Below are 13961 nucleotides of genomic sequence, written 5' to 3'. Positions count from 1 at the left end.
ACGCCTCCCGCCCGCCACGGCCCATCGCACCCCCCCCAGAGCGTAGCGGGGCACCCGCACAGCGCCGGGGGAGCCGCCCGCCACTCTCACCTTGATAAGCGGAGAGACCTGCACCGGCGGGATCATCCTGGCGACGGCGGCTGTGCGGCAGCCGGCAGTAACGCCTGTCGAGCGGCGGCGGGGCGGAAGGAGCTCACCGCTCCGCCCACCGGCGACGCACCCACGCGGCACAGAGCTCTGTTAGCGCAGGGCGGGCACTAGCGTTCCCTGAAGTATTTTTATTTCAGCGTCTGGGGCGTCGTTACGTGACAGAAAATGGAGGGCACGTCCCCCCGGCCTGTCCCTCGGCCACCGCGGTGGGAAGGAGCGGAGAGGGGTTTCTCCTCTCCGCCTGAGAGATACCCGTCAGCCTACGGGAATGGCACTGCGAGCCTTCGGTGTTGTCATCCTCCCCAGCCGCCACGGGGAGAGGACTGGGGAGAGCGGAGCTGCGCACCAGCGGCGGGGGGTAGAGCGCGCTAGGCCTCGGCCCTGCGGACACCGCGTTCTGCAGGCTCTCATCGCAGAGGAGCTGCATCAACGGCATTTTCTGCGCTTGGTCCAGAGGGCAAAGGACACGTTCGTTAGCAGAGCCTACGAACTACAGTTATGTCCTTGGTTCTTGAACCTTAACAAAATAATCTTATGTGCCGGGCAACTAAGAAATCTGGATTGTTTCCTATTCTCTCACAAAAATGAAGGAATCTGAACCTTAGCTGGCTGCTCATTAGTGCCATCATTTTCAAATCCTTTCAGGTCTCATTTTCTTCAAGTACCAATGGAAGAAGAATCAAAAATTTTTTATATCACCTTAAAAGCATTTGGGTGTTTCACACAAAATCACAGAATGGTTGAGGTTGGAAGGGACCTTGATGATTCTGAAGGAAAAAAAAAAATGTCCAACATAACTTTAATTGCAGACATCAGTTTTAAGTTTCACGTGCAGAGAAGAAATAAAGGGCTAGAAGCTTTGTTTTTTCATTGATTTAAATTTATTACAAATACACATATTCACTGCTTATTATGTGCCTGCTGCACATTAGAAACAAAACCATATAGAACCAAAAGTGCTTTCATTAAATATCAGAAAAATTCTGTGATACACAACATAATGCAGAATCCTACTGCAAGTCATTTAACCCCAACAAGGTATAAAACCCTTTGAATACCTGAACATACTCTTTCACAAGTATGTAATACAATTTCATATTGGTACAACAGTGCTTCAAACTAAAAGCACAAGTGCTTTCAAGACTGATCACAACTGAAATAAGGTATCTGAATTTGTTTTCACTAACAGTTACTCCAGGCATACTTTGCCACAGTACTTTAAATTTTTTTTTTTAGGAGGAACAACAAAATCCCTCAAATGCCTTTAAATATGGCATTAAAGTTACCAGGCACTAAGACAGTTCAAGAATCAAACTAAAGGCTCTGCCAAAAAGAAATGTGAAGTCTGCCAGGTGAGCCAAAGACTAGATGACTTTGCCCACTCCTTGTATACAGCAATCTGCAGGGTAATGTTTGGTAAGTTTGATAAGCGTAAAGCTTATCAAACTGCACACAATGTTAAAAATTCAGCACACCATTGACTGGAATTTCTACAGGGTTGGTTTCTTTTACTGTCATATCGAAACTCAGAAATCTGTGGGATCCCTTAGCCTCTAATTAGGGAAAAACTCAACTCCCTTACTTGATGGGGAATTCTTACATATGGCAAGAAAGTCTCACACTCTCTCTGAATATCACAATTGTGCCTTCAGAGTAACAGAAGGATGTTCCTTTCAACAGGCATGATAACAGACACAGAAAGCCTGAGAAATCCAAACCTTCCATTTCAGCTGAGCAGTTGCTTCAGAACTGAAACAAAATTTACCTCTAGTCCCACAGCTCTTTGAATCTCTTCCATGGGAGATATCAAAGCTAGTTCAAACCTTGGGTACATAACCACATGAATACTAATTTGTTAAATACACCCTTTTTTAGAAGAACAGATACGCCTGAAGAACTTGTGTTCAGGTAGCCTGGAAGACTGAATATAGATCACAACTGCAACTCCCATCTAAACTTGGGCTCAGAGCCCCTCAATGACAAGCAGTTTTCAAAATGCTATCACAAGTTTGTAACTATGCAGAAGAGATGTTGTAACATTAGGGAAAAAAAAAAAAAGAGGGGGACCAGCAACCTGTATGCATAAATGTTCTACCATGACGGGCGGGCGATCCAGAAATCCAGGTCTCCATATCTTCCAAGCCTCACTCCCCATCTTACAGCAGCACAGCCAGCTTCTATACCTGTGTTTGGCTGCTGTAATGACTGCCATATGTCAGAAAAACGGGCATTTCGCTGGGCATCTGTTTGTGTATTTCTTAATTGATCATCACTACAGTTCTATGTCAAGCAATGCTTTTTAAAAGGGTAGCTCTAAAGGAAGGGGAACATGCTTTTCCTTGTACCCCCTATTTACAAATTCTTTTCAATTACAGGTTTTGGAGACAGGGTCTCAAGCATGATCAGCTAAAACTTAAATATGCTCCAGTTATGGCCAATGCAGGCTTTAGTTTAGATCAATATAATCCACACATTAAGATAATGTCTTAGAAGAACTGAAGTTAATGTTACAACTTCACATGCACTATGTGAAAATTTAGGACAGTGTTTCAGTAGGAGACAAACATGCCTCCTCTTCTTCTAACAATACAGCATTCCATCTGGAGAGAGACAGCACGGACTTTATAACAGGTGAAGAAATTCTAACAAAAATGCGCAAGGCAAGAAAAGCAAATGGGATTACAATCTGCATAACATGGAAAATTGCTGTGCTAAATTCACTTAACAAGCATGTTAGAAAGAAGGCCCCAAGGCTTACACAAGGGTAGAGAGCCAACTTGGCAAACATGAAGGCATGCTCCTTGCCACCATATCTAGCAAAAGAATGCAAAGTTTCCCTTTCATGGAGGGCTGTAGTCCATATTGCAAACTGGAATATGCTGGCAAAGAAAGTGATAACACAGCTGATCTGAATGGCTTCTATTTCATTGTGAGACTTCTCTGCAAATTCACTGGTCAGCTGGTAAGCTAGTGGAAGCCCACCAATGAAAGACAATGAAAGTATGTTAAGCAGTCCCATTAATCGTGTAGCTTTTTTTACATAAAGGAAAAGTGAGTGATGGACAAACCACAAGAGACCAATTGTTACAAATGAGCCAAAGTAGGCAAGATAGTTTGGCCCATATTCACTTAAAGCTTCAAGAAGGCTGCCATGGAACTTCTCCTCAACTTCTCTGGGATCAGGGACATTGTCTTCACTGTGGAAAGAAAACTTGCTTTGTTTTGCGTATTACCGTTATAAAACCACACCTGGAACAACATTGAACTATGCTGGTTTACTCTGAGCAAGTAGGGAACAACAGGCATCCATTCTGTTATTCTCTAATTTGTAACTAAAATCAGCATTTCAAATAAAGGCTCTGCAAATAAATTGGATCTGAAAATAAGTTTGCATTCCCTTAGGTTAATGTAATAAAGCTGACATAGTGACTATAAATAAATAAATAAATTTAAAATAAATATAAAATAGTGACACAGTGAGAGTTTTTGTTGATAAAAGCCTTTTATCTGAAAACACAACTAAAACAAAAGGAATGTGTGTTCTTCAAGACTCCCCACCCTACATACATTAAGTAGACTGATGATCACTGAAATGTGAGCATTACAAATATCTTTTGTTTGTGTTCTGTATCTTTCCAGAAAATCATATTTAAAATAACCACTTCAGGTTTTAGAAGTCCAAGACAATGTTTGGTTAATTTTATTTCCTCAAATATTACATACAGACAAAAGTTAATATAATTAACAACACAAAGCGTAAGAGGCAACACAAAGCCTTACCATATATCCAAAATGAGCAGGGTTGCTACAATAGCATAGACTCCATCACTGAATGCTTCTACCCTTTCCTTACTCAGAGGCTCACTGAGGTAAAAAGTAAAGGTTTCTAAGCTATGGTATTCCTCCTCTTCATCTCTCTGACCTGGAAACAAATCCAGATGTTTACTACAGAAAGGCAAAATCACATAGTATAAAACAAGGTAGTTAAACAACCTACTGTGACCTCCCTTTCTTTTTCTCCCCATCTGCCAAACCTATCTGTAGAAAGAAGGGTGCTGTTCATTCACACAGGTCAGTCACTCCACTTCTTTTGGCAGCTGTGCCTCTCCCTGAAGTTCATGTTGCTTTCAGGACAAACAAGCACTTCAGGGACAAAAAAGCACTGTCCTTCAAACTGTATGGGAGACTATTTCCACCAAGTGAATAATGACTCAAAGCTGTAATTGAACAAAACATTTGACAATTAAATCAGATACTGTGCTCAGGAAGCCCCAGTAGTAGGACCTCTAAGGCACTGTGGAGAACTTATACTGCATGGGAGAAAAAAATCACTGGGCTACACTGGGAGATCAAATGGTCTGCTTTAAAATAAATCTAGTCTTTAATCAAAAGGTAGGGCTCTGGAGCTTTTATAGGAAATGTCAAACACATCCCTAACGACTGGGCTCTGAACTGCCCAGCTAGCCAAGCTGCACCACTTCACGAGTATAGATGGGATGAAAAAAAAGCTTATAGCTTTCAGAGGAATTAAGGAGAGGAACTGAATGAAAAGCAAGTGTAATCACAACTCACATCAATAGAGCAGTAATTTATGTCAGCCATCTGATGGGGGGAGACATACACAGACATGACCTGACTGCAGATTGCAGTACCCCTGTTGTAACAGACACAGACAATATTTGTATGTTTATTTTTTGGCTTTGACAGTGTGGCTTTAGCCATTTCAGAGCATCTGCCTCCCCGTCTATTATTGCTGCCACATGGGGGAGTCAAAAGTGTGCTCCCATTTGCAGTGTACCCACATGGGCTTGTACTAGGCTGAACAACAGCAGCAGAGGCACAAAGATGTTATTCTTGTGATTCACCTCAGGAGTGCCAGTTCTAAAGACATGATCTGTTCAGTCTTTTTTGGTCAGTTCATGTTACTTTTCATGCTTTGGTTGAGTAGGTGGCATGATACCACCTTCTTTATTTTGGCACTGGCAGCTTCCTTCTCAGCAGAGTTTAAGAGTGGCTCTGGCTTTTGGTGTGGTTGTGCAACTGTTAGTCCTGACACAAGGAGGGCAGAAAGAACATAAGCAAGGAGCATGAATGAAGGAAGCATGGATTTAGGCTGACTTAAACCATGTGTGAAGGGACCGCAGTAGTTAGATTAATGAAATCTAACACTTTAAACTGTAAAAGTTCAATTTATAGGTGCTCTACTTGCTAGTTTGAAAATGTGGGACCACACAGTATTGCTGGGGAGAAAATGATACAGGCATAGACCTTGCTTCCTATATTCTTCAATTCCCATGCTCCCTTTTTTAGGAGGGAAAAGTGATCATCCATCATTCATGTACTTGTGTGTATCAGCATGCATGTGCACGTTCAGGACAACGCAGAGAGGTTTTGCACTCAGAAATTATCTTTGAATGTGTAGTATGTTCCACAAATCTAGTCACAAATTAAGGGAAACCAGGGAGCAAGTGCAAAACTGTTCAGAAGCACAACAATAAACCCCCAAACCACTATGTTCCAAGACATAATGAAATGGAAGTAGAACTGAAACTACTTCACTCGAGGCTTTTGGATAACATGTTGACAACCTGGTAACGTATCTGAACACAGTCCTATGATATTGTTACTCACCAACAATCTTGGTTTTACACCATGTAACAAATCGAGTGAGATGTGGAAAAATGATTACGAGCCCAAGAAGTACATAAGACTATGGAAAGGAAAATGAACATAGTTTAAATTTAGTTACCAACATATAAATTACCTTCCAAGTTTAATATGAAGTTGTTACTATCAATCTTTGGGTATAATCACATTGAGAAGAACAAATCTTGTCATGGAAAAGACTCACCTGAAATGCACATGCACCTCCTGAACATTGCACATGCAACCTAATACTGCTTTTTGATAGCTAATTTAGTACCAGTAATAAAGCATGCTAAAACCAAAGGGAAATAATTCTGCTAACAAAAATGCAGTAATGACTTCTTTGGAAGATCAAGAACTGTCCCACATGATCCCTATGGGTCCCTTCCAACTTGAGATCTTCTGTGATTTTGTGATTCTACTGCTTGTGTCTCAAAGACCCCTCAGGGGGTCATAAGTGGTTCACAGGCTTTTGCACAGGTCTAAGGACAAGAGAAACTTCAAGACTAATTTAATAGTTACTAATATTAAAAGAAAATACACTACTGAACAAGATGAGAAAGAAGAGGGAAGTAAGGGTGTAAAAGGAAAACATACTTCCAGTTAAAATTAGGCCTTTTCACATTTGGACTCATATCTGTCACTTTTATCAACAGCAACCTGATTCCTCTCAAATTTGGCGATTATTTAAACACTGTGAATTCACATGGAATCTTTCTCAAAATTCAGTTAAATCCACCTTTACTTAAAACAAGACAGAGGAAAGGAAGCTCAGGATACACTCAAAAACTAGATTTTATTTCCAAGCAGGGGTTCTGAGAAAGATTAAAGCTATTAATAAGTAGGAGCAACTCACTGCCAATCAATAAGGATGGCAGAGAAAAAGGCTGCTTAAGAGCAGGCCTTAGCAAAAAACGTTTGTTTTGAGATGCAGGTTGGCCCACTGATCTTGCTTATTCTATTAGCTCATACACCCTGAGTTAGTGCAGCAATTATATTCACTTGTCTTCAGTTTGTGCAATAGGATGCTTATTATATGTAACCTTCCACATTATCTCACCTACTTACAATGAGCAAGATGCTAAGTTAAAGTTTAGAAGACCTGCTTCTAATTAAAAGAAACACTAAAAAGAAAATCAGGCAGAGCAGGTAAAGCCAATATTGTAGCAAAATATTCTTTCAAAACTATCCAAACTCATGGATCATATTACAGACTGATAACTGTGAACCGAACACATTCAATGAAAAATAGCATCCATAATTACAGAACCACAGAACTGGCAACTAAGCAAATTTGCGTGTTTAATATGAACAGCATTATTTTAACACACAGTCCTAAACACAATTAATACAAACTGATGCATCAAAGTTTTCAGTTAACTGGGAGAACTTACCAAAGGAATAAAGAAAAAAGAAAAGATGGCTGCTAAAAGGCATAAAACCGGTCCTCTTAGGATAATTTTTAAGATATGTTGTTTATAGAAATTCTGATTTTCAGACACCCGTATCTGTCGATTCAGTAAGTGTGGGTGATAGAATCCATACGCTACTATCACAGCCTGCAAGAAGAGCATTACTGCAGTTATTACACAGAAGTGTAGGCAGTATTTCAAATACAAACCCGTAAAACTGTAAGTGAACAAATTCCAAAACACTTTCAACCTTACTCTTCACACCCAAATGGAGGGCTGGTCCTAGAAACTCTGAGATTTAATAATACACTGCATGTCAAGATTTTAGTCTCCTCTGAAAAGCTTGACATGACCATGGATCTTATATGAAGAGGAATGAAGAGCTCCACAATAAGGAACAGAAAGCGACAAGGCACTACACCAGGAGAAAACCAGTGCCATTGGAAAGAGGCTGAAAGCCCATGTTCACTCTGGCATCGCTGCATACCTCAGTAAGAATCTCAGCAGGAAAAGTCAATTGCTATTTCTCCAAGGTATTTTTAGTGAGTAGAAAGGAACTACTAGTCTGTGGACTGTATCATCTTCTGATTTTGTTGCATATATCACCTTCACAGGACAATGGCAATACAAACTTTCATCTCATATACAGATACTATATTATCACAACAGGCACAACTTTGAAAAAGGATCTATACAAACAAAAAAGATATTTAGCAATTTATACCCATAGTTAAGAAATACAATTGTAGCTCTACCCATGAAAATCTATTTCAAAGTGAAAATGTAAATGGAGAGCTCTGATACCTGTATAAGGCCAATGACAACAGCACAGATACTGAACAGGAAAATGCCAAAAGGTACCTCTGGGAAGGAGGCCATTAAGGAAAACTAGAAGAAAATGCAACTAGATCAAATATTTAAGTAATGTAGGAATAACAGTAGAGAAATGGAAGCACTCTTCATTCAATACTGAAACTCAGAAAGCTAAATAATACTTCGCATTTCAACATAATTCAACTAAATACAATTTCTAGCCACAAATACATGCTGGCATTCCAACAAAAGGCATCTGGATAGATGGCTTTCCTCTCATGTTGATACTGCAAAACCTTAACTTCTCTGACACTATGTCTCCATAATAACTACAGACTGGCTGGTAGCTCAGCATAAAGTTTAACAGTGTTTTCAGTGGACAAAATGTTCATAGCTGTGAAAATTCTTAATATTAGGATACATTTTTGAATTTTAAAATTTTTCTACCTCCATGACTCCTTGTTGTATTAATTTCTGCAGCTTCATTGTGGGGTGGGGAATCAGGGAGTAGTATTCAGGTAACATTGACAACTTTCCAAAAATTATTTCAGCTTCAAGGCAATGTAAAAAGTATATTCTCTTGCTGATAAAGATTGTTTTACTGACCACAGCCTTATTCTTTGCAGACTTATATGTAACACAGACTTATATGTAACCACAGAGAAACTGGTGCCTGATGTATAAATTTGTTCTATACATACAATAAAAGTCAAGATACATTTTAAGCAACTGTTTTATTCTGCTAATACAGTGTTCAGTTGCAAACATTCTTGCTAGGTCTAAAGGTCATCTGACCAGAAATTGTGCAGAACATTAAATTTGAAGATCTAAAAAATCTGCCAGAATCCACTTTGCTGAATAAGTCAAAAGTGATACCAAAAACTGTCTAGATTACAGAAGGAAAAGGTTCTGTCAACTAAAGAGGAGTTTGAAACACAGTTTTAGTTCCATTACAAAATGCAAAATTCTCATCACACAGTTTTGACATTTTTCAACACAGCTGCTTTCTAAAAAGAAATCATGGGAAACTACTACTTTCCATTATTACTATTTTTCTTCTAGAATACCCATTTTCTGTCAGGTCTATAACATGCAGTAATTGGAGGTTATAACATGTCCTCATGAATTTTAAACAATGGATGATAATAATAATAATAATAATAATAATAATAATAATAATAATAATAATAATAATAATAATAATAATAATAATAATAAATCATTACAGTTGATTCAGGGTTTATAGTAACACATTCCCGGGTTTCTGAATACTTTGATCTTCAAATAAAGAAAGGAAAAACCCCTGTAATTTAAACATATGCCAAATGTTAGAAAAGTACTTACTGTGTATGGCAAGAAAGTTATGATCATCATACAAGCCTAGAAAAGAAAAAAGCATACTGAAACCCTAGGTAAAATACAAAGCAAGCAATTCCCTCATTAAAAATATGTCCAGAGAATGCAACACAAACAGGTCAAATGCTTGTGCTGCATCATGAAGAAAACCATATTTCTGAAGTTGCTGAGCTTTGACTGTTAATAAATGGTTGGTTCTTCTGACCAGTTCATCTTCCATGTTTGCTACCCACACTGCACAGGCTTATTTTAGAAAACCCTAGTTTTGTTATCAATACCACAGGTAAAAGTTTTGCTACCGTTCTTAACAGACTTCTTTCTAAAGCAGCAATGCCAGAAGTACCACACCTCCTAAAGAGGTGATGTGATCAGAATATTAATCTCTGATCACAAATATTTAATGTATAAAAAAGTTAAATTAAAAAAAAAACAACCCACACCTCAAGCACAAAGCAATTAATTGCTTTTAAGAATTCCATGCCTTAAGCTAGTCCTCTAAAATAATTTCCTGTAGTCTTATCTCACAGAGTTTAAACTCAGTATTTTTATTAACAAATTTAAATCAACTGTGGCTGAACACTGTCAGAGAACAGACTTTTAAACAATGTAGAAAAATACAAAGTTCTAGCTGAAAGTAAGAATACGTTCACTACTGTAGCATCCCATTACAACTACAAGTAACCAAGACATTACAGGGTGACTCGTTAAAATACATACTCAAATAAAATGAAGAATTTTTAAGATTTAAGCAAGTCTAAAGCTCAAAACACTGATTCAGAGATTGCTGTCTCAGTGGAGGTGTTTGAAAGATCATACAATCCTCTGTTCAAAATAAGCTTCAGAATTAATTTCTAAGCAACTTAAACAGAAATGACTGAAACGTTAACTATAATTCAAACCCATGACTAAGATTTTTTGCCACAAGAGACACAGTATTTCACTTGCTTAAGCCTGGAGAACAGATACTTCAGCTGGACACAGATGAACAGCGTCAAAAGCTTTAGCCATAGGTGCCTCTTCAGTTCCCTCACATGAACTTCAAACTAACCTGTTGCAGAGCTCTGCTTTTAGCTTATAGTAAAACATGTGGAAGTTAAAAGCAAGCTAGTTATCAATCAGCCACTTTGGCAAGGAGGAATTAAAATTCTCTGTATCTTCCTGACATGGAAATTTGGCAGTTATGCTATTTAAATTAGAAACTTTTGGATATACACATACAGACTTAAGAAAAAGTGACCTGTACTTGCTAGTTAAAACACCCAGCATGAAGACTCACCAGATTTAAAAGAGCAAGGACATCATCTATAAACTCTATCACCTGAAACAACCTGTCAAGGCAAGGCAAGATATCATGAATAAGCCAACTATCAAAAATATGTTTTACAACACTGTATACAACTTGGGCAGTTATGATATTGTAAAGAAACCTCATTTCCTTTGCTTCAGAATTCATACTAGTTGTCCAGGTGCTACCAAAACTCATTAGTTCAAATATGGCGTAATTTGTTAGAAAAATTTGAAAAGCAAGATACATTCAATCATGGAGCAGTTACTAAGCACCTCATTTCCATTTGAAAGACAAGTGGCATATGATGTAGCTAACCAGCTTCCCCCCTCAACTTTATCTTTCCTCTACACCTGAAATTATTTATTTATTTTGAAGTAAATGTCACCATCATTAACAGCCAATTCATCCATGAAGAAGTGATCTAGATGTCAGTTCTGACCCATCAAGTCACATACCAAAAATCTAGAAAGGCAGTGAGCTACAAATGGATACCAGTCCTTGGAGAAAAAAGATAGAGGGGTGATTTGGGAGCAGGAGCTGATGATTCTCTGGAGCACCTGCCACTTCACTATAAGACAAAATACAGCCAAATCACAGGGCAGGTTTCTGGTTTGCCTCCTCCCACAGCTATTCTGTTCCAGAATAGCTCTGTCTTTTGCTACCTGACACAACCAGGACAGGACAGCCAGCAAACTGCTAGTGAACTGCACAAGGCTTGGGAACCACAGGACAACTATCATTAGCTGTCAATTAATCACCTATTTACTTGAACACAGGCAGGCCCAGAACTAATAGGATACTGACAACTTGTGCTCACTGCTCAAGCAGATGCTTATGAAGCATGAAGAAAGGCAGACTTTCACCAGCAGGCACTGTTCACTGCTCACTCAAGAACAAGTCCATCTGATAGTCTGATGCAAGAATAAAAATACAGGCACATGACTGACTTTGAGCTTGTCAGATGAAGCAGTGCTGTGGTAGGGATCTGAGCCCAGCAGTACCACTGCACACATCTTCCAGAGCAGATCCAGATGTTGAGAATCCACAGAGTCTCAGAGTTTTCTTTGTCTCATATGCCATTGTGAAGAGCTATTATTTTGATTTTTTTTGAGTTTGACTTGGGAGAACAGGGAAAGAATATAGTAACATTTGTAAAGTTCAAAATTCAAACAAAAACTGCCCTGATTCTAGTATGATACCTGCACGTCAATTTCTTTTTAACTACCAAGAAACAGGCAGATGGTGGTGTCCACAGCTCTGTAAAATGCAGCATCTGCAAACATTACAATGTATTTTGTGAGAAGCACTGTTGAGGACTGAGACAGACAAGTTTTAGGCCAGCTGTACTGTATCAGTTCCTCTATTTGTGTAGCATACAAGTTACAAAGTAATGCTTTTTCAGCATAAGTAGAAATTTAATTCCATCTACAATGATATAAAATGAAGAGTAACTCTATATTGCTTGTTCTTCTCTGCATCACTGTGTCAACGGTGCATGTTATTCACTGCTTACAGTAGCATTTCCTCACAATGAATTTTTTATATTGTTCAAAAAAAGACAATTCAGAAATGTATCACCAAGACAGAAGTGTATCAGACTCGTTATCTCCTGTCCTTTTAAACACTTTAAATTTAAACAGTGTTCCTACCTTACATGAGCTGCCCATGCCACTGTGACTATTAAGAAGGTCATCAAGTAGACTGCAATTTTTGCTAGTAGTTGTTGCTGAACACTTTCACCTAGTTTCTGAAAGTAACACCCAGAGACAAAGTTAAATGTTAATTGTGAAATTATTAGCAATATCTGCAAATGAAGGACATGTAGTCATGTAACACATTTTCTTAAAAATGCCTGCCAAGAATGCAGTTCTCTTCCAACAACCATTCTTACTACCGTGCAAAGGAACTGCTTTATTAAACACTTGTAAGTATGCTATTATATGTAGTTACTGGCATATGATGTACTAACACATCTCTTCAATCTGTCTTTCCAACGCTCTGTTCATCTTGTCTTTCTTTCATTTATGCACGCTCTCATCAGTTACTGTGATAATGTATCTTGCAGGAGAGCTGGCCACAAAATGCCTTTTATTTTCTTAGCACTGACTTCTGGAGTAGAAGCATCACACAAGTTTTCTTTCATGGGATGATTATTAACAGTGAGAAAGGGGAGGGCTTAATCACAGCAAATTTTTCACGTACCACCACAATGGCTTAGACTCATGTGGCATATTCGCCACATTATGGATCATGCTTGAGTTTCCTAACTAAATGAGACAAAATATTTTCATCTAGGGCTGTTTTTAAGAGCAGAAAAGTAAATACTAATTAAAAAAAAACCCTGTAAACTTTCTCAAATAATTAACGTTTCCTAGTATTCCTGTTTCTTTCAGGATTAGTTTATTTTCTGTATTTTTCTTTTTCCACCTTTTTAAATTCTTATTACATTTATTATTAACCTGATTTTAAAACCATTCAGCTTGCACTATGTAAGTGACTCCTCTAAGTGATGATGTATTTACCAAAAAGAGCAGATAGACGCTTTATGAAAGATGTTTTGGTCAGGATGGCAATTCATTTTCCAAAAGTAACTGGATAAAATCTGTGGCAAACATACAGCTCATTAGGACTTTCTATCACAACTTTTGCAGATTACACAGATCTTCAACAACTAAGTTTTTTCACCCCAAATTGAACAGCTCCTCCCCCATGGGGAATTTATGTTGTCTTTAATGTTACTTAGTGGCTTGGGCTTCTTGAAAGTCTGGAACTTGAAATAAAGTGAGGTGCTAAATTAAGATGTTACACATACTTGCAAAGACACAAGAAACAGCCAATCAAAAGACATGATACCTGATCAGGATGTATTTTTGTGTGAGCCACAGGCAAAATCTGAAAAAACAAAACCTTATTAGTACATTTATTAGACTTTCTTTTCCTCATTCAGAGCTTCATTAAAATCCCCAAAAACTTCAAGTGGCTGCAAATATTCCTGGATCACGTTAACAGCCCGCAGTTCGGGAAGACAGAGCCACTTTCCAGACAGAGCTGCACGAAGCTGTTACCTCCCCACCGCGGCCGTTCACTGCGCCCCGGGGCGGGCGGCCGAGCGGGCAGCACACGGTCCCAGGCTCCGCGACCAGCGCCGACGTCTCGCGGTAGCGCTGCGGAACGGGGCGGGGGCGGAACAGGCGACCACAGCACCCCAAGAGCGCCAGGCCCACGGACTGGGCACGGGCACAACCCAGGGATACTCGGACGAGCCGCGGGTGCTCGGGGTCCAGCGGCGGCTGGGG

At 39.1% G+C, this 13961-nt stretch overlaps 2 protein-coding genes across 2 annotated transcripts in view; both read right to left on the bottom strand.

Annotated features, from left to right (window-relative positions):
* The window catches only part of ATP5ME (ATP synthase membrane subunit e), a 2479-nt gene extending 2254 nt beyond the window's left edge, over positions 1 to 225 (bottom strand). Inside the window, exon 1 of the mRNA XM_026866225.1 lies at positions 91 to 225. Coding sequence (XP_026722026.1) covers positions 91 to 126 — 36 coding nt within the window. The 5' untranslated portion in view covers positions 127 to 225. The remainder of the gene's footprint in view (positions 1 to 90) is intronic.
* An 804-nt stretch (positions 226 to 1029) lies between these two features.
* TMEM175 (transmembrane protein 175) lies at positions 1030 to 13900 on the bottom strand. Its single transcript, XM_026866209.1, has 9 exons — positions 13519 to 13900; positions 12315 to 12412; positions 10654 to 10705; positions 9366 to 9401; positions 8013 to 8096; positions 7191 to 7355; positions 5782 to 5860; positions 3931 to 4072; positions 1030 to 3347 (listed from the first exon to the last, which is right to left on the bottom strand). The coding sequence occupies exons 1-9, from the start codon at positions 13606 to 13608 to the stop codon at positions 2687 to 2689; spliced, it is 1407 nt and encodes a 468-aa protein (XP_026722010.1). The 5' UTR covers positions 13609 to 13900; the 3' UTR covers positions 1030 to 2686.
* Positions 13901 to 13961: the final 61 nt, after the last annotated feature.

The sequence above is a fragment of the Athene cunicularia genome (assembly GCF_003259725.1).
Source record: "Athene cunicularia isolate RWA chromosome Z unlocalized genomic scaffold, athCun1 chrZ_part2, whole genome shotgun sequence".
NCBI lineage: Eukaryota > Metazoa > Chordata > Aves > Strigiformes > Strigidae > Athene > Athene cunicularia.
Note: the sequence above shows the minus strand (reverse complement) of the source record. Positions and strands in the feature narration are given on the sequence as shown.